General features: G+C 39.7%; 1 protein-coding gene across 2 annotated transcripts in view; it reads left to right on the top strand.

Moving 5' to 3' along the window:
- mapk14b (mitogen-activated protein kinase 14b) overlaps positions 1 to 21,263 on the top strand; it is a 57,682-nt gene extending 36,419 nt beyond the window's left edge. Inside the window, exons 9-12 of one of the 2 annotated variants that reach the window (XM_080424358.1) lie at positions 2,681 to 2,760; positions 4,981 to 5,059; positions 6,134 to 6,307; positions 18,914 to 21,263. In XM_080424358.1, coding sequence (XP_080280484.1) covers positions 2,681 to 2,760; positions 4,981 to 5,059; positions 6,134 to 6,307; positions 18,914 to 18,981 — 401 coding nt within the window. In that variant the 3' untranslated portion in view covers positions 18,982 to 21,263. Of the gene's footprint in view, positions 1 to 2,680; positions 2,761 to 4,980; positions 5,060 to 6,133; positions 6,308 to 7,682; positions 8,764 to 18,913 lie in introns of those variants that run through there. The other variant, XM_080424357.1, reaches the window with a different exon arrangement.
- The last annotated feature ends 579 nt before the right edge of the window (positions 21,264 to 21,842 follow it).

Raw genomic sequence — 21,842 nt, 5'->3', positions numbered from 1 at the left:
CCACCTAGAGTCTATCTGTGCACGTCCCTGCTGCTAAGGGGTCCTTGGCCTGAGAAAAACGTTGAAGACCCCTGTACTGTACTTTAAGTTAAGCAGGTTAATAATATCCATCAACTCACAGCTTTGAGGTTGCAGTCACCCAAGACATTGTAGCGTCTATATTTTTCAAAATGATATTCCAGTATGATATCCTGTGTTGTGTTTGAATTACAGTCTGGTCTGAATTGCTTTGGTAGATACTTTCTGCCAATGTGTATGTTAAATTGGAGTCTGTTTGTTTGATATGAAGGAGAGATTCAATAGTCATAGACTTGGCAATCTTTGAGATACTGTTGAACTGATGTTCTATCAGTAACAAACTGATAGAACCGCTATCAGTTTCATGTTTCAGTTTCATGCTATCAGGTCATGTTAAGGACATTGGGTTTGTTGAGGTTAAGGCCATGTTAAGGACAATTGGTTTGTTGAGGTTAAGGCCATAATAAGGACACGGGCGGGAGGGTTAGCCAATGAGATTGCATGACTTCAAACTGCCGGATTGTGTATATTGTGTAGTAGTTCATGAGCCATGACGGTGTATATCGCATTGGTTCTCATAGCGGGGTCCGGGTTTAGGAATGTTTTTGTCACATTCCTAAGCCAATAATTTGATGACCAGCAGAGGAGACTCAATTGAGTCTCCTACTGATGAAGTACATCAGTGCAGTGTTCATTTTAACATCAAGTTTTGATGTAGTTTTAGTCATAGTCTTTTTAATGAAATTCCATTTACTCATATTTCAGTAATCTGAAATGTTTTACTTTTTAGTCTAGTTTTAGTCAACTAAATATCATAACATTTTAGTCTACAGTTGATTTAGCCGTCAGAAAAGATATGTTGGCGGCCCGTGATGGCGTTGTAATGCCTGATTTGTACTTGGCTTGTAGATCTGCTTGTAGATCAGCTATTTCCGGAGCACGACACCCACGCACGACCAAGCATACATTGACTTTGTCTTTTAGTTCTACTGGATCTCTTCTCCACTAGTCCCTCCCTAGCCTTCTGGCATATCATTTTTTTAAATTTGTTGATATATTTAGTCATAATTTTAAGTTTTCATTTAGTTTTTATTTAGTTTTCGTCAGTGAAAAAAGGTAGTCGACCAACGTTTTTTCTTGTCAACGAAATTAACATTTTCAACTGATTGTGAACCAGGGACCACCACCCTGACTAGCAGAATCAACCTGGAGACCACTGTTGTGCTGGGTGGGTGATACTTACAGGGAGCGAGATTCTGTAACTCCCTTTTCTGAGTAATTCTGACTTCTCAGTAACTGACCCATTTTTGCTTTTGCTGTAAGCTCTGGGGGATTGAGCCTGGAGACAAAAACAAGGGATTGTGTTTCATATACAACATGTGCCTCGTCTTGACAGAGTCTGAGGACATGTTGTCATGTTGACCTGGTCTTCTTCTGTTGGAATACTTTTGGTATTGCAAAGCACAAGCCTCCTTCAAACGACCACTGATAATGATTAGGCCTGTCGCAATTATTACATCATCATCTAATCACAATTATTTGAGATAATCACGATTTATTTTGTGGAAAATCGTTTCCATGATGAAAAATGCTTTTTCAAATATAAAAAAACAGAAATGGCAGATCTACAAGCTTACGTGTCAGAACGTTTTTTCAAAGTATAAAAATGATTAAATATGTCAGTAATTTCTTTGTATGTTAAGTTATGTGTCATATCTGCCCTGTGCAATGTTTGATTACGAAGCCGAAAAGCCAAACAGAAATGTAATTTTTATTCATACTGTATGCTCCAGTTTTCAAAGACAGAAACACAATTAAATAAATCAATTATCTGTATGACAATTAATTGTCAACTTACATTTTGTAATCGTGACGTCCCTATAGCCTCCTTCAAATGACCACTGACAATTGGCCATTGACATATTGGCCATTTTTCAACATGGAAAGGATTATGACGATTATAGCGGCTATGCAGAAAATAATTGTGATTATCTCAAATAATTGCGGTTAGGCGATTTATGTAATGATTGTCACAGGGCTACCCATGTAACACACACACACTCGCACACACCAGCTGAGCGTTACATGCTGTCAGTGGTGGAAAGTAACTAAGTACATTTACTTAAGTACTGTACTTAAGTACAATTTTGAGGTATTTGTACTTTACTTGAGTATTTCCAATTTCCACATTTTTTTACTTCTACTCCACTACATCTCAGAGGCAAATATTGTACTTTTACTCCACTACAATTATTTGAAAACTTCAGTTACTAGTTACTTTGCAGATATAAATTATGATATTATAAAACATACATTAACCACTTTAGCCCTGTTTTATACCTAGGCTATTTGAAAATAGCAGATCTACAAGCTCACAACGCGTCGCACCGCGACGCGTTGTGAGCTTGTAGATCGGCTATTTTCAAATATTTAGTACTTTTACTTTTGGTACTTGAAGTACATTTTGATGCCAATACTTTTGTACTTTTACTCGAGTACATTTTTTATTCTGGACTTTTACTTGTAACAGAGTATTTTTATATTGCAGTATTGGTACTTTTACTTAAGTAAAGAATTTGAGTACTTTTTCCACCACTGCATGCTGTGTAATGTTTCTGCCTCCATAATGTCACAACGACAGCCCTTGACCTAAAGGCTACAGATATAAACCAGCTGCAGCAGATAATGCGTCTGACGGGGACGCCACCGGCCTCGCTCATCAGCAGGATGCCCAGCCACGAGGTGAGACGCTCTCAATCTTCACATTTACCCCAGACACGCCTCCCAATCACGGTAGAAGCAAGAACGAGCACACTCAGTCTGTACATAATGCAATTTGCTGGGTGCACGGCTCACAAAGACTCACTCGCTATGCGCGCGACATCATCGTACCCGGAAGTTATGCGGGAACGCCTACTGGAGTGGCAAAAAAAATACTTTCTGGCCTCGACAGCCCCATACATCCAAACAGAAAAGTCCTATCTGATTGTATTAAAGGAGCTACACCATGAATTTAAAAAAAATATTTGATATTTAATATCATATGGTGTATGTCCCTCAAACCTTTTTCAAAAGGTTTGAGCCTAAATCATCACTCAGATATACTCATCCCAAGTCAATTGTCTCTGGCTTATACAGCACTTTCAGCTGCAATACCAAAACGTCCTCTTGTGCAGGGGGGGGCTACTGAGCAATTCTGTCTGTTAATAAAAAAAAATATTTAAAAAAATTATAAAAAATAAAAAAATAAAAGGAAAAATTCTGCATAAAAAGAAGCATCTAAGAAAAATACAAAATCGAAAAAAAAACACTTTGAACATTTTTGAACAATTCCACCAAGTGTTTGAGGTGCCTGTTTCACCCACATCCGGAGCCAAAATCCGAGCCCGAAGTATTTGTTCGTAGACCCCCACTTAGGGGGGGTAGAAAAAGTTTCGGAGCGATTCGGGCACTTTTCATTTAACATTGGGTTTGCCATCATTAATGTTTATGACATCATAAACATTTCCATTCTGAGATCGCCTGTTCAGACACGCCCATTCTGGAAATCCATGAAATGAGAAGGAATGACTGAATTAAAAAAAAAAACATTTTTTGGGGTACAAGAGACACTGGGGACCCCAAAAAATACAAAAAAACAAGAAAAAAGTGATTTTCATGGTGTAGACCCTTTAAACTACGTTAAACTCCCCAACATGGCAGCTGTACGGAAAGCTTGAATTATCCTCTTTCTATCTGCAAAGTTTTTGTTTCATAAAAATTCACCGTAGAGACATGTTATGAGCTACTTCCTGTGAATAAATTCTGTGCAGGTGATTATTTTTCTAAGTGTCAGAGTTTGGAAGCGCTCGTTTTCAATAACGCAACGTCCTGCTGCCTCCTGCATTATGTGACATTTAGAAACAGGTGGTACGCAGGACCGTTGAGTGATTTCCAACGAGCGCTTCCAAACTCCAATACTCCATGCTGCTCAATGTTTTGCCACTCAGTCTAGATGAGGGGGGGGGGGCGTGTCCCGGTGGAAAAGTGACGCATCCGCATACTCTCAATTAAGAAAATAATAGTCTGCACTCCAAAGTCCTTCTGGTACTTTTAATTAATTTAAGGCACAGGCAGCATACGCGGGCGCGTTTTGGCGTCACGCCTTCCTCAGCGTGTCGGGAATAGAACCGGGAACCTTCTCTGTTTCCCGAGCGGCTGCTCTTAACCTCCTGAGCCACTGCTGCAGCATCTCAATCGCTTCCCAGAATGCTTTGCAAGGTGCAGCAGCGTTCCTCATAACACAACAGTATCTGAATCGTAATAGTTTTGGCTGTTAAACACTCAGAATGAGGTATGACCCGCTGACCTGAGACATTTTATAGATTTATAATTCCATTAAACACTTGAACCATAGAGTAGCTTCCCTATTCTGGGGCGAAGAGATGTGTTTTTTTTTGTTTTTTTTTAATAGAGGATTAAAAGAGCAGACCAAGTTCAGAGCCGACCCCGGGCCAAATAAGTATTAGTTTACTAATAGTAGAGGGTTTAAAGGGATAGTTCGCCCCCAAAAAGATTTTTTTGTCATTAGTCAAAGAGTCTCCTACCGGAACTGCTGCCGGTCATCAAATTATTGGCGTAGGAATGCGACAAAAACAAAAAAATATCCATGAATTCAAGTCACTATGGGGTAACTAATCGATAGAAGAAAAGTCCTTAAGTGCAGTAGTTAAGACAAGAAACTATGATATGTCAGACTTGGGTGTTGGAACAACTATTAGCCTATACCTATATAGTTTTTCAACACCTCAAGTGCCTTTCTACATCCTTGACTGGTAAAGGTTTATGTAACTCATGGACCTAGTTCAGTTATTCCATCCTGATCCATCAGATATATACAATCAATAAAATAACTACTTGTATTAATAATACATTTTTACATGAGATGTTCATACATTTTTGTCGTTCATCCCTCTATCACAGGCGAGAAACTACATCAACTCACTCCCCCAGATGCCCAAGAGGAACTTTGCTGACGTGTTTATTGGCGCCAATCCCACTGGTAGGTATTTATTTACTGTTGTTAAAGTCACACATTACTGAGCATGTGCTGCGTTGCTGTCTGGCTCCCTCTAGTGGTCATTGGGTGGTCCTGTCAGCCATATCTGTATGGCTTTCTGTTGCCATGATAGTGTTTAGAGTTTAATTTATGTTTTGATGTTCCTTTAATCAGTGGTGGAAGAAGTAAAAAAAAGGAAATTACAAGTAAAAGGCTTTATTTGAGTAGAAGTACAAAAGTATTGGCCTCAAGATATACTTAAAGTACCATAGTAAAAGTAATTTTTTGAATTGCCTTTTTTTTCTTTTTTAATTAGAAAATAGCCAAAGTAACTAAAGTTTTCATAATAATTGTAGTGAATTAAAAAGTACAATATTTGCCTCTGAGGTGTAGTGGAGTAGAAGTATAAAGTTCTGGAAAAAGCTCAAGCAAAATAAAAGTACCTCAAAATTATACTTAAAGCAGCACTATGTAACTTTCCTATTCTACCCCGGATTTGAACCTGGTTGATGTTGACAGAAACTTTGTTTGTTTGTTTTAGTCATAGTCTTTTTAAAAAATTTTTTTTTAGTTTTAGTCATATTTTAGTCATCTGAAATGTTTTAGTTTTAGTCAACTAAATATAAGATTATAGTCGACTAAATCTACAGTTGATTTCGTCAATATATTTTGGCGGTGCCTTGATGGTGTCACAATGGCTGATTTTACACTTGGTTGCGTGCTGAAAATAGCCGATCTACAAGCTCACAACGCGTCGCGCTGCGACACGTTGTGAGCTTGTAGATCTGCTATTTGCAGAGCGCAACACCCGAGCGCAACCAAACATAAAATGACTTGTCTTTTAGTTCTACTGGATCTCTTCTCCACTAGATCCCTCACTAACATTTTAGTCTAGTTTTTATTTGTTGACGAAATTGTCAATATATTTAGTCTTAGTTTTAGTCATCGTAACATAGTTTTTATTTCGTTATTATTTCGTTTTCATTTAGTTTTCGTCATAGTTTTAGTCGACGAAATCGACACTGCTACTAGCTCTTGTTTTGATCTTCTCTCTCCCTATCTCCCTATGTTGTATAGCGGTGGACCTGCTGGAGAAGATGATGGTGCTGGACACGGACAAGCGGATCACAGCGTCCGAGGCGCTGGCCCATCCTTACTTTGCCCAGTATCACGACCCGGACGACGAGCCGGAAGCAGAACCCTACGACCAGAGCTTTGAGAGCCGCGAGCTGGAGATCGAGGAATGGAAACGTAAGATAAGATGCCCAACCGTAGATTGACGATCAGTGGCGGTCAGATATTAGGGATGGGGACGATAATCGTTATTATCGTTTATCGTGAAAAGACAAAACGCTCACAATAATCGTATCACAGAGATTTGAATTTATTGTGAAATTGTCCTCCGTCATGCACTGGGATGAATTAGCTTTTGTTGGGGCGGCCATAGCTGAGTGGTTAGTGAGCCCGCCTAGGGAGCCAGAGGCCCTGGTTGCCCCAGGTTCGATTCCAGGCCAGGCCAGCATATGTGTCGATGAAATGAAATTTGTCCCTGAGCAAGACTCTTAACCCTTAATTGCTCACAGGTTCTCATTGGAAACAAGACCGCAAGGACTTTCATGAACGACCTGTTAAAAGGAATTATCCTTATCCTTGAGCTGCAAATTCAGCACCACTTAAACCCTCTATACTTGATAAAAACGGACCTGTGAAGAGCGCATTTGGTACGCTCTTATTTCACTCTACACAAATCCATTCGCCAAAAAGCATTGTGAGCTTGTAGATCTGCTATGTTTGGCGAACGTTCCCCCCCAGAATAGGGATGCTGGGGGTTCAAGTGGTTAACACAAGTGGCATTTTAAGTTTTATTAAAACTTTTTCAGATACAGTATACTTACCGTGTACATAGTCGTTGTGTCGGGCAGAAACTTCTTATCTCCATATTTCAATGCCCTACTTCATCATACAACACTGTCTCGCAAAAGTAGAGAAAATGGCCGATCTACAAGCTCACAACACGGCACATCGTGACACGTTGTGAGCTTGAGGATCTGCTATTTTCGCTACTGTTGGACGATTTTGAAAGGGTTAAGTGTACCCATGGGTAGCCTCGATCTCCAGGCTTTTAGTTTTTAGTTTTGCTAAAAAATAAAAGCCTGCACCAACCAGTCGATGTTCCGGGCATAGGAAGTGTTTCATTTCCCCAACCAACCAGAGTGCAGTGGGCGTCGCTCCAAATGTCGTGACGTCAGGGCTCTCAATAGTCCATATTCACACGGCGGCCATTTTTTTATTTAACATTGCGTTGCTGTGGCAACTGGGGTGGCAGCAGGGGTGGCATTTCATTGACTTAATGGCAATATGGCCGCCGTGTGAATATGGTCTATGCTACACATTGGGGAGGAGATGGGGCGGGGGCTGACGGACAGATTGGTGAACCAATAGGATCCAGCGGAATTTTTCTCCGCAGATTTTGAACCCGCCCGTCTAGACATGATATCAGACACGCTAGGGCAGTCTAACCTGTGGGTGACTAAATACAGTTTTTTTTCCATTTCCTGAAAAGTACTGGTTTTTGGACATAATGAGATTTCCACCCGACATCGACTCTTTGTTCTCTGTCTCTCAGGGTTAACCTATGAGGAACTGCTCAGCTTCGTGCCACTGTCAATGGACGAGATGAGAGACGAGATGGAGTCCTGAATGAACATGGAGAGATTTTTGTAAAACGTCCACCTCTCTTCCTCTTGTTTCACACACTGACAACACTCTGTGAGGACTATCAGTCTCATTTGACTACACACACACATACACACACGAACACACTCACGAACACACTCACGAACACACAACATACACAAGTGCCTGCCATTGTTCACGTCTAGGGTGGGGTGGGGGTCACAGCAGTTTCAGGGGTTAAAAATTGATTGATCGATCTCCTTCTTATCTGTTTTTTGTACCATCCTCCAGCTTGTGCATTTGTTGTCATCCTTGCTCGCCATCCATCCATCCATCCATCCGTGGTCCAAGGCACGTTTTATTTTCCTTCTTTATATTGCTGTTTTTTCCCCTCTCAGTCTGCGTTAATTTCCCCTCTTTGTATCGTGGGGAAATTGTAATACACACAGCTATCAGTATTTCAAAAGTAATCCGATTATTTTAGCAACAATAGTTCCTTTTATTTATCATTTTTTTCAAAGCTGCACATCTTAGCCAGGATATATGACTTCCCTTTTTGTAAGAAACGTGATGTTGATGTGAAACGTATGTCTTTCCACACTCTGTAAAAGCTATATGCTGTGTTGTTACTACAAGAACTTAAATAATATTGTAAATGTAAATAAGACTGCACATTTTTGTTGTAAATAGATGGTTATGTGCACCGGTGATCATAACAGTTACCATATTTATGAACGTAGAATTTCCGAGGCACTCTTACTTGAGCCTTTTCACAGTTGAGATGTGCATCCGCTTGATTATTTAGCATACTATAGACACAGTCCGCACTCACAGTCACAAGGTGAATTTTCTTTGAGTTTTTTTTATTTACCGCCGCAGCGGTCATGACAAGCAGACGCGTTTCGGCTACTCAGGCCTTCATCAGCCTGAGTAGGAGAGTACTTACTCAGGCCATAGACCATAGATATATAAAGGTAGATGCCTCCTCCGACTCTGAGGCGTCTGTATCGCGGCCGCCATATTAGAGGGGGCACGCTTCCTGACTACTGGCCAATCACAGCGCCTCTTTTCCGAGACTGACAAGTCCCGTAAAAGACGCGCTGTGATTGGCCAGGAGTCAGGAAGCGTGCCCCCTCTAATATGGCGGCCGCGATACAGGTCGCTCCAATGAACTGCAGCGGCTAATGAGGTATCTAGGTTTCTATATCTATGATTGTAGACCATGCAGAAGGTGATAATTTTTCTACAACAAATACGAAGATTTAACTTTGCTTATATTGTGTTCCTTTTTAGTAGTATGTACTTCCTGAACAGCCATTGGGTTCTACTGCTTCACACCATGTCCTTTCTTTCTTCCTTGAGCACTTCTGGTTCAGATGAATGTGTTAAAAATGATACGCCATTCTTCAGCTGAATGTGTTAAAAATGATCCGCCATTCTTCAGATGAATGTGTTAAAAATGATCCACCATTCTTCAGATGAATGTGTTCAAAATGATCCACCATTCTTCAGATGAATGTATTCAAAATGATCCGCCATTCTTCAGATGAATGTGATAAAAATGATCCACCATTCTTCAGATGAATGTGTTAAAAATTATCCACCATTCTCAGAAATCGAAGAGTACAACCTGTGTTGTTATTGGGCTATCATTTAAAAAAAAAAAAAACTTTCTATCCATTTTATATTGAATGTGGGGATGGGATCCTCCCTGTATTTATGATCTTTTTATTGTGCCATTTGTATATCACTGTATAAGAGAATATCAGAATGTTAAAAAAAAAAACGTTTTATTATTATTTATGGAGAGCTTAGACTTAGATCTGAAACCAAAACTATATCGATGATCTCTCTCTCACGCGTCAATTTGCCTGTGGCAAGAATTTATAGCTCACATTATCCAAACTAATGCTGCTTTTTTATCTACTGAATCTACAGTGTGGAATGGCGATATTTATTTTGATCTTATCGACTCTGTGCACTCTCAACAGTTGCTTGCTAATCGTTTCCGAATATTAACCACTTAAAGCCTGATTAATATTTCATTGTACGGTGGTGTCACACGGCGAACATTTCTGCCCCAAAACACGGACTCAGGTCAAAACTAACTGACCTCTTTCTTTTTACTCTAGACTCAACTCAAGCTATTTGTTCTCTGAAAATACTCCCCCAGTTAGTAATTATCACAAGGCAATAGCTTGAGGAATGTTACCATTCAATTCCAATCCAAATTTCTCAAACAACTTTGCACTTGTTCTGAGTGTAGTTAGGACATGCTGATTGTGAATTAAAGAGCCACAATTGCCAAACATTTATTCTCGTAAAAGAATGTTTTGATCAGATTTACGTCAAAGTAAACATTTTTAGAAATCGACAGAATGAACTTGGGTCAGAAAGTAGCATTAATCTATATTCTACACCTACAGTTGCTGTTACTGTATGTCAACAGAACCATTTCTGTCTCTTTTAAGATTTTGTTGGTTAGTGCTTTTTCTAATGACTTTGTTCTTTGTATGTTAAGCTCAAATATTTATCTCATTCAGTGATTCTATAGTATTTGACTTGAGTAACCCCCAGGGAGCAACCGATTCATTTCCCATTTTTAGTAGGTCAGCAGCATAGGGCTGGGCAATATGGACACAATCTAATATAGCAATTTATCTCACCAATATCTCTATCGATAATATAGTATTGTGTGACGATAACCCTTTTTTATTTTTTCAAAAGATTTCTGAAATAGCAAAAATCTAGAAGCTCACAACCCGTCGTGACGCGGCGCGTTGTGAGCTTGTAGATTGATTTTTATATTTGGGGAGGGGGGAAAAACGGGGGAAAAACAACACATGGCTTATCATGATATCCAAACTCCCAGACGAGATCTAGTCTCATATCACAATATCGATGTAATATCAATATATTGTCCAGCCCTTGTTCAGCAGTAGGATCAATCCTATGGTTTCTTAGTTTGATGGCACATGTGTGTGTGTGTGAGAGGGAGTGTATGTTTACTCACTGGATGCTGAAGGGCAATACTGAAGCCTCATACTTTGTAATATTATCTCAGTGACATAGGTTAGGTAAAAAAAAAAAATCCTGTTGGTTAGGCATTTCCAAATGTCAATGCTATGTGTTATTTTGTTTATTGATTGTGTTTGATTTGAGATTTCTCATTGGAATGGACTATCTTTTTACTGTTTTCTTCTCCACATTATAACCGTTAGAAAAATAAAGGCTACTATTTTCAAAACAAACTCTCAGATGTGACTCCTTTGGTCTACTACTCGGTAATGTAATGCTCAATGTGCACATCACCCCAGTCCTGGCTACTCTTCACTGGCTTCCAGTTGTTTTTAGAATTGATTTTAAAAAAAAATCATTTTTTTTCTTTTAAGGCTCGAAAGGGTCTTGCACCCCAATATGTTGTTGAGCTCCTGCCCCCCTGCAACCCTCCCCGTGTCCTAAGGTCCTCAGATGGGGCTCTCTTAGAGGTCCCCAAACCTCGTAACCAAGGGAGAACGAGCCTTATCCGTTTGAGCTCCAAAAACCTGGGATGCCCATACCCAAGTGTATTCGACAAGCGGATACTATCATATCCTTTAAACGACCTCCCTTTGTTCTCCCTTTCACAGCCTAATCCCCCTCTTTTCATGTTGAATTTCTGTATCAGCTTCAGCCGATAGATTTCTAAGTTGTTAATTATTTTTGAGGGGGTTCCAGGGGGTCCCCAGCTAAATGAATCATTCACTATCAATCATTTAAAACGATTGATAGTTAATCTTCACCGTTATTACATGTACAGTAAGTAAGTACAGTAAGTAAATACAGCTAGAGAATGAACAAGAATGGCTATTTTGATTAGAGTTTCACTGCTATCTCTACATCTACAAATACATACATTTAGACAGTAAACGGCATTCTGAAATGATGGACGATATTGGACCAAATCATGTAAAATATTGAAAAGTCTTATCGAATGGGAGTCCATCTGTGGCCTAATTCATATCAAATTGGGGGTCCTTGAAATTAAAAGGGCTGAGAATCAAAGTGGCTGCATGTGCACACTCTTAACCACTAGGCTGCACCATAAGCACATGTATCATCTATGGCATTCTATACACCAGTGCAATCATGCAGATGCAAATCAGTTAGAATGATTACATTAAAAAAAAGAAAAATTGTTAAAACAATTATCAATTAGTAGGCCTACTTTAACACTGATTCTTAACATGGAGTTCGGGGGCAATCTCTATCCAATGTCTCTATCCGAGGGCAAAGAGCGAAACTGGAGATTTACCTCTGCTGAAGCATAAACTTAATAAGATCAGTGTGATTCTGATTGAATTTGAATGTGTATTTTATTTTCCCTGTCCATTCCCATTCCAAATGATCTGTGTTTATACTGTAAGAAATGCCATTTACTCAACTATTAATAATATGAATTACTTAGAAACCTCACTCTCACCTTTATCTACTGCGTAACGTTTGAAAGTCACACTATGATTTAAGAGCAAGCAGTGGTTACTGGCTAGTGGATTAGAAGATTACTTGATGTCTCAAAGGGTTTGTGAGTTTAAATCCTACTATTACTCAGGAAATGCAGTCTTTAGAGCCAACTCCAGGAGTAAATATTGAAAAAGCTCATTATCAGCCTCATTCTTGTTTATATTAGTAGTGCCTTCTTACTAAGTTCTCCAGAATGTAGAAATGGAAGGTATGAGAATCAAGCAAATTGCTGTGTTCATAGACTGGGACCACTTCAGCACACAGTACCTCCACAGGTTGTAGTGTGTTAACTCTTTAAGACCGGGAACGCATCTGTGTGTCATTTTAAGATTTATTTGGCTATTCAGAAATAGCAGATATACAAGCTCATAGCACTGGTTTTACAGAATTAAGTACAAGACACCAACCTGATGCTTGAGGAAATAGTGCTTATTCTGTTGATAATGTATGAATTCTTATTTAACCACTTGAATCCTCAAATGGCCACTGAGGATTCATAGTGTCCCTATTCTGGGCATGTCATAAATGGCAGACATTCAGCAAACCTAGCATTCTGCGAAAACAGCCGCTCTACAAGCTCACAAGGCGATGCAATGCGATGCGCTGTAATCTTGTAGAGATCTTGTTATAGATCTATTTTAGCCGATCTACAAGCTCACAATGTGATGCATTTGTAAGCTTGTAGACTGGCTTGTAGATCGGCAAAGCGATTTAGTGTAGAGGGAAGAAATTAGGTGGCCAAGGATAGAGCCTTGGGGGACGCCTGTCAAAGTATATATTGTATACTGTAGTCATTAAACAATATTGGGATGAGCATCTGAGTGTTCTTTCTTTGCACAAATATTACCATTTTCATTTTGTTTTTAATTTGATAAATTGTGATTATGATACCCAGTACCTGAATCCTGAACCTTAATAATAATAATAATAATAATAATAACTAGGTTCAAAGAAGGTGCCCTTACAGAGTAGAGTAAACACTTTGTTAAGACTCAAACCAGTGAATTTGAAATCAATATTTAGTGAATATATGCAACACTGTAATGTGACGCTTAGGTCAAATATCTTTAACAGGCATATAGTGAAGAACAAACAATGAATGACATTTTAGAAGTTTTATTTTTCATGTACAAAGTAAGACAATCTGAGTTCAGAAATCACAATGTAAAAAGCATATATATATATTTACGTACATGAGCCAAATACCCTCCCATCCCACTCACCTCTATTATGTACACACTTATTGTACAAATATATAACCTAAACACACTTATTAAAATATAATATATATAACCTCAATTGTATACTGTACACAATGATTGTAAAAATACATACTGTATAAACCTCTATGAACTAACCTATTGTTAAAATCATATAATTTTGTTTATTACATCACAAGGTAGCCTTGAATCTTATATTTGTATTTTATTCACTATTGTAACTTATCTTCCTATACAGGAAGAAAAGTTACAATAGAGAATAAATGTTAAAAAGCACAAGATTTAAAAGACCTCAAATTAATCTGCTATGAGTTGAGACGCCAGTACCCGCAAAGCTATTGCTCCTGCTTTTTAACAGTGCAAGTGCTTTGGGGAGGTGAAGAGAATGTCTCACCTTCAGGGGAGTCATTATATCCTTCATCACCTCCCTAGTGTTCTTAATCCACTCATGTTTTGCTTCCATAGTGGATGCCTTAAGTACAGTCGTCTTGTGAGAGGTAGGGTTCCTTCCTACCAACAGAGCAAACTGACAGGGGTCCCCTTCAATGTGCTCCATCACCTGTAACAACTCTGATGTCAGTAGTCTGTTCTTGTACTGGTACTTCGTTCTGCCAGTGGAGTCTCTGATCTCCTTGCTGAAGACCAGCGATTTCTCAAACAGGAACAGGTGGCGCTTGTGAACCTTCTGAAAGAAAGAGCTGGGGTTCCACACCTGGAAACTGTCGTGGAGCATCAAGTTCCCCTGGACGTCCAGGCTCTCATGGAAACCCTCCAACATGGCGACGTGCATGGCATCGTTGAGTCTCTTAAGAACACTCTGCATCACCTGCACAGCATCCTTAACCTCTTCCTTCTTCCCCTCCTCACAGCAAGATAACAAGTCCTTAAGCAGGAGCTGGTACTTGGTGATTCTCTGTACGGGTTTCATGAGGTGGGATTTGATGGTGTTTGCCCGATCAAGACCGCGTCTCCTCTGGATGTCGTCAAAGAAGGTTACAACATGTTCTGTTATGAGTCGATTAGAGTCAGGTGTGTTCTTGCAGTAGTTCTCGTACACGTGGAACTTCTCAGCCCATGTGACGAAGCAGTGACCCACGTCCTCTGGTAGCTCAGAGTTGACCAAGTCCTCCAGGAAATGATCGCTGTGGAACTCGTAGAGCTCCTGCATGTTTCCAAAGATGATGTGTTCCTTGTTGAGGATGCCTGCAGGTATCTCCTCCTCCTCCGTTCCACCGGTCATCTCCCACAGGTACGTCTCTAGACATTCACGTAGATCTCTGACGTAGTTCTTCTCCGTCTGCAACAACTCAGCCATGATGTACTCTCGTTTCTGGGCTCGCCTACTCCTCTTCTCCTCATCGTTGCTGATGCTGACCTTGTGGTTGTGATCACGCACCTGCGCCGACTCGGCCAAGCCCAAGACGTGCTCTCTCTTCTGGTGGTCATCATGGAGCTTGACATCCGGTTCATCTGTCAGGCTGGTTGGGATGTACCTGATGCAGGGTGGGTGTGGCCGCAGCATCACTCGCTCTCTGCTGATGGCGCTGCACTCTAGCATGGACTGAACACATGCAAGCAACAGCTGGGTGCAGGTGCTGTTGTTCACCTGCAGGCACTGCTGCAGCAGCTCCTCCCAGGCAGGTATCCAGGTTAACGTCCTCCATGCCATGGTTATGGAACCATTGCACTGGTTGTAGGTGGTAGTGATGGTAGTGATGGGACTCATGGTAGACAGTACTGTACAGTTGGACAATAAAGCCTCCTGCACACTTGACTCCTGGACACTCATCTCCATCATTAACATCGTCAATGAGGTTATGGCTTATGACCTGCGCCTTTTAAAGGCCAAATCTATCAACTAAAACCTAAAAACCATGGCAACGCCTCACTAGCAACGCCACGTCAGGGTCAAGTGTAGACACGCCCACGCAGCGTGCACCTGCTGTCTGATCTAAAACAGACACAACGTGACGTCAGCGTTTATCTAAGTAAAAAAAAGGTAGGCCTACAGTCTTTTAAATGATAATAGCCTTTTTTGTGATGGAAATGTATTTAACATGTTTTTTTCTGGGATTATTAATGTATTGACTCAACCTTAATCCAGAAGAACGTTAGTTAGCCGCAAGCTAAGCTAATTGCGGCTAACCGCTGCAGAGCTACCCAGTGACGTCACCACCAGTTAGTTACTTATCGATCATCCGCCACGATGTTGCCGGCTCAACTCACTGTGGTGTAAAGTATAACGAAGTACATTTACTCAAGTACTGTACTTAAGTACAATTTGTAGGTATTTTTACTTTTAGTGGAGTATTTCCGATTTTCAGTACTTTTACTTCTACTCTACATCTCAGAGGCAAATATTGTACTTTTTACTCCACTGCAATTATTTGACAACTTTTAGTTGCTAGTTACTTTGTAGATTTTGATTATTATTAAATGTACATTAACCACTTCAGCTCTGCATTTCGGCCATTTGAAAATAGCAGATCTGATCTACAAGCTCACAAGCCTGCATCGGGCGTTGTGAGCTTGTAGGTCGGCTATTTTCAAAAGATTTTCATACGTTTTATACATTTGAAAACTGTGAAATGGGATATTCTGCATAAATGAGTACTTTTACTTTTGGTACTTTAAGTACATTTTGATACCAATACTTTTGCACGTTTTCTCAAGTAGCCCACATTTTGAATTCCGGACTTTTACTTGTAACAGCTTGTATTTCTACGTTGCACCATTATTGATCAATACAGTAGCCTACTGCAACGTAGAAATACTCGCTTTTTTTTAACTTAAGTAAATTAAAGTATCGATACTTTAATTTACTTAAGTAAAAAATGTTAGTATTTTTTCCACCACTGCATACATAGGGATCAAGGGCAGACTGGTGCTCCTTTCTTGGATATTTTGTGGTTATGTGGATTTATTTATATGCCTGTTTTATGTCAGCCAACTACATTTGCAGACATCAGCCAAGTGTTTCAGCAGGTTATAGCAAAATGTACACTTTGTGGACGTAAAGAATGTCCATTTAAAGACCACCTGACGATGTCTGGACTAATAACCTCAGCCATGGCCATCTCTTGAGTTCAAGAACATTTTCGTTTACCTGATAAGACGTCCTGCATGGTAGTACTGACATTACATTTACTTAATTCCATTTCCAGTGGTGGAAAAAAGTACTCAAATGTTTTACTTAAGTAAAAGTATCAATACTGCAATGTAGAAATACCCTTACAAGAAAAGTCCGGAATTAAACATTTACTTGAGTAAAAGTAGAAAAATACTTGAAGCACCAAAAGTTTTGCAGAATGTCCTGTTTCACAAGTTAAAAAATGTATATAATATTTTTTTGAAAATAGCAGATATCTGAGCTCAACGAACTTTAACAGGCATATAAGTGAAGAACAAACAATGAATGATATTCTAGAAGTTTTATTTTTCATGTACAAAGTAAGAAAATCTGAGAAATCACATTGTAAAAAGTATATATATATTTTTGAAATACAAATAATTCAAACGATTCAAGTACATGAGCCAAATACCCTCCCATCCGCCTCTATTATGTACTTATTGTAAAAAGATATAACCTAAACACACTTATTAAAAAATATGTATAACCTCTTATATGTACACATTGTAAAAATGTAAACTCTAAGAATAACCTATACTATTTGGAACACACACGCATGCGCGCGCGCGCGCGCGCGCGCGCACACACACACACACACACACACACACACACACACACACACACACACACACACACACACACACACACACACACACACACACACACACACACACACACACACACACACACACACACACACACACACACACACACTTTCCACAGCATGAAAGGGAAAGCCTCGAAGCCCTCAATGTGGGAATGGCTGGTTTCTATTCACCGCTCAATTCTCAGATCCGGCTTGGAGCCCGCCTATATCTGGTAATTTTACACATGCGCTACAACGCCATTTCCGTATCCGCCCTAAGACCGGATCTGCAACCTGTGAAATGAATTGACTCCAGTCAGTCTAAACTGCGAACTGCCTTTTTGCATGTAGTTGAAGCGCAAGGGGGCGGGGGGCGGGTGGGGAGAGAGTCAGCGCACTGAAGTCAAGGCACAGACTACTGTGTTGTTGACAGACAACGGATGCACGCTTATGAGAAACAACAAAAATAAAACCTGGCAAAACAGTTGCGTGCATTAGCGCAAGATGAGGATAAATGAAACATTCAGTCTAAATGTCCAGCAACTATACCAATACTTTTGTATTTGAAACTTTACATTTCTCTAAATATTATAAACTCTCAGGACAGCCTAATACAAATATAATTTATGAAAAGGCTACTATAGGCTACAGTGAAGTCGGACTGAATGACTGAAACGTTTCTTCTTTTTTAACTCTCTTGGTGATTATCTGGCACAGTAGTTGTGGATTAGCAAACTGGACATTAATGTTTCCTTTTCGCGTGCGAATTACTGGACATTTAGACTGAATGTTTCCTTCTTTACCCTCATCTTGCGCTAATGCACGCAACTGTTTTGCCAATATCTCAAATATTTTCACGTCAAGGACCCCCTAATTAATATGTATTTGTCTGCAGACCCCCATCTGAAAATATTTTATGCCAGGGACCCCCATACACAAGATTTGTGTTGTTAAAATGTTTCAGAAATATTCCACATTCACATTATCTTCTAGATGTTTTTAACGTGGTAAAACTGGTCTTTTGGGCTTGTTTTTCATAGAACTGGTGTTGAACAGAAAGAAGCAACGAACCACGCGTGTGTTTCAGTAGGGATGCTGGGGATTCAAGTGGTTAACAAAAGTGGCATTTTAAGTTTTAGGCATTTTTTGATTATCGTGATAATATCGTTAAACGCAATTTTCATATCGTCCCATCCCTATCATATATACTTACCGTGTACATAGTCGTTGTGTCGGGCAGAAACTTTCTTTCTCCATATTTCAATGCCCTACTTCATCATACAACACTGTCTCGCAAAAGTAGAGAAAATAGCCAATCTACAATTAAGCTCACAACACGGCACATCGTGGCACGTTTGTGAGCTTGAGGATCTGCTATTTTTGCTACTGTTGAACGATTTTGAAAGGGTTAAGTGAACCTGTGGCTGACTAAATAATAACTACATAGGATCCGTTTTTTCCCGTTTCCTGAAAAGTAATGGTTTTGGACATAATGAGATTTCCACCCGAACTCGACGATCGATAGATAGATAGATAGATGGATGGATAGATGACTAGCCAGACATATGGACAGAAAGATAGATGGGTAAATACTATATTTGTGTGTATACATATATACTGTTGTGTGTGTGTGTGTGTGTGTGTGTATGTGTGTGTGTGTGTGTGTGTGTGCGCGCGCGCAGCATACATAAAATATAGTCAATTTCCTAGGCTTGACGACTCTTTTGTTCTCTGTCTCTCAGGGTTAACCTATGAGGAACTGCTCAGCTTCGTGCCACCGTCATTGGACGACGACGAGATGGAGTCCTGAATGAACATGGAGAGATTTTTGTAAAACGTCCACCTCTCTTCCTCTTGTTTCACACACTGACAACACTCTGTGAGGACTATCAGTCTCATTTGACTACACACACACACACACACTCACACTCACACTCACACTCTCACACACACACACACACACACTCACGAACACACAACATACACAAGTGCCTGCCATTGTTCACGTCTAGGGTGGGGTGGGTTGGGGTCACAGCAGTTTCAGGGGTTAAAAATTGATTGATCGATCTCCTTCTTATCTGTTTTTGTACCATCCTCCAGCTTGTGCTTTTGTTGTCATCCTTGCTCGCCATCCATCCATCCATCCGTGGTCCAAGGCACGTTTTATTTTCCTTCTTTATATTGCTGTTTTTTCCCCTCTCAGTCTGCGTTAATTTCCCTCTTTGTGTCGTGGGGAAATTGTAATACACACAGCTATCAGTATTTCAAAAGTGATCAGATTATTTTAGCAACAATTGTTCCTTTTATTTATAATTTTTTTCAAAGCTGCACATCTTAGCCAGGATATATGACTTCCCTTTTTGTAAGAAACGTGATGTTGAAATTGCAACGGTGTCATATGATGTGAAACATATCGTCTTTCCACACTCTGTAAAAGCTATATGCTGTGTTGTTACTACAAGAACTTAAATAATATTGTAAATGTAAATAAGACTGCACATTTTTGTTGTAAATAGATGGTTATGTGCACCGGTGATCATAACAGTTACCATATTTATGAACGTAGAATTTCCGAGGCACTCTTACTTGAGCCTTTTCACAGTTGATTATTTAGCATACTATAGACACAGTCCGTACTCACAGTCACAAGGTGAATTTTCTTTGAGTTTTTTTTATCTACAGTGTGGAATGGCCATATTTATTTTGATCTTATCGACTCGGTGCGCTCTCGACAGTTGCTTGCAAATCGTTTCCGAATATTAACCACTTAAAGCCTGATTAATATTTCATTGTACGGTGGTTGTCAGACGGCGAACATTTCTGCCCCAAAACACGGACTCAGGTCAAAACTAACTGACCTCTTTTTTTTACTCTAGACTCAACTCAAGCTATTTGTCCTCTAAAAATTCTCCCCCAGTTAGTAATTATCACAAGGCAATAGCTTGAGGAATGTAATTTTGTAGTCCGTTACCACACAATTCCAATCCAAATTTCTCAAACAACTTTGCACTTGTTCTGAGTGTAGTTAGGACATGCTGATTGTGAATAAAAGATCCACAATTGCCAAACATTTATTCTCATAAAATGATGTTTTGATCAGATTTACGTCAAAGTAAACATTTTTAGAAATCGACAGAATGAACTTGGGTCAGAAAGTAGCATTAATCTATATTCTACACCTACAGTTGCTGTTACTGTATGTCAACAGAACCATTTCTGTCTCTTTTAAGATTTTGTTGGTTAGTGCTTTTTCTAATGTAATGATTTTGTTCTTTGTATGTTAAGCTCAAATATTTATCTCATTCAGTGATTCTATAGTATTTGACTTGAGTAACCCCCAGGGAGCAACCGATTCATTTCCCATTTTTAGTAGGTCAGCAGCATAGGGCTGGGCAATATGGACAAAATCTAATATCACAACTCACCAAATATCTCTATCGATAATATAGTATTGTGTGACAATTTTTTTTTCTCCAAAGGTTTCTGAAATAGCAAAAAAAATAACCCCGTCGTGACACGCCGTGTTGTGAACTTGTAGATTGATTTTTATATTTGGGGAGGGGAAAAAAACAACACATGGCATATCATGATATCCAAACTCCCAGACGAGATCTAGTCTCATATCACAATATCGATATAATATCAATATATTGTCCAGCCCTTGTTCAGCAGTAGGATCAATCCTATGGTTTCTTAGTTTGATGGCACGTGTGTGTGTGTGTGTGTGTGTGTGTGTGTGTGTGTGTGTGTGTGTGTGTGTGTGTGTGTGTGTGTGTGTGTGTGTGTGTGTGTGTGTGTGTGTGTGTGTGTGTGTGTGTGTGTGTGTGTGTGTGAGAGGGAGTGTATGTTTACTCACTGGATGCTGAAGGGCAATACTGAAGCCTCATACTTTGTAATATTATCTCAGTGACATAGGTTAGGTAAAAAAAAAAATCCTGTTGGTTAGGCATTTCCAAATGTCAATGCTATGTGTTATTTTGTTTATTGGTTGTGTTTGATTTGAGATTTCTCATTGGAATGGACTATCTTTTTACTGTTTTCTTCTCCACATTATAACCGTTAGAAAAATAAAGGCTACTATTTTCAAAAAAACTCTCAGATGTGACTCTTTGGTCTACTACTCGGTAATGTAATGCTCAATGTGCACATCACCCCAGTCCTGGCTACTCTTCACTGGCTTCCAGTTGTTTTTAGAATTGATTTAAAAAATGTTTCCTTTTTTTTCTTTTAAGGCTCGAAAGGGTCTTGCACCCCAATATCTTGTTGAGCTCCTGCCCCCCTGCAACCCTCCCTGTGTCCTAAGGTCCTCAGATGGGGCTCTCTTAGAGGTACCCAAACCTCGTAACCAAAAACCAAGGGAGACCGAGCCTTATCCGTTTGAGCTCCAAAAACCTGGGATGCCCATACCCAAGTGTATTCGACAAGCGGATACTATCATATCCTTTAAACGACCTCCCTTTGTTCTCCCTTTCACAGCCTAATCCCCCTCTTTTCATGTTGAATTTCTGTATCTGCTTTAGCCGATAGATTTCTAAGTTGTTAATTATTTTTGAGGGGGTTCCAGGGGGTCCCCAGCTAAATGAATCATTCACTATCAATCGTTTAAAACGATTGATAGTTAATCTTCACCGTTATTACATGTACAAGTAAATACAGCTAGAGAACGAACAA

Source organism: Gymnoscopelus braueri (assembly GCF_963280865.1).
Source record: "Gymnoscopelus braueri genome assembly, chromosome: 3".
In the NCBI taxonomy this organism is placed as follows: domain Eukaryota; kingdom Metazoa; phylum Chordata; class Actinopteri; order Myctophiformes; family Myctophidae; genus Gymnoscopelus; species Gymnoscopelus braueri.
The sequence above is the reverse complement of the archived record's forward strand: the minus strand, read 5'-3'. Positions and strand labels throughout refer to the sequence as shown.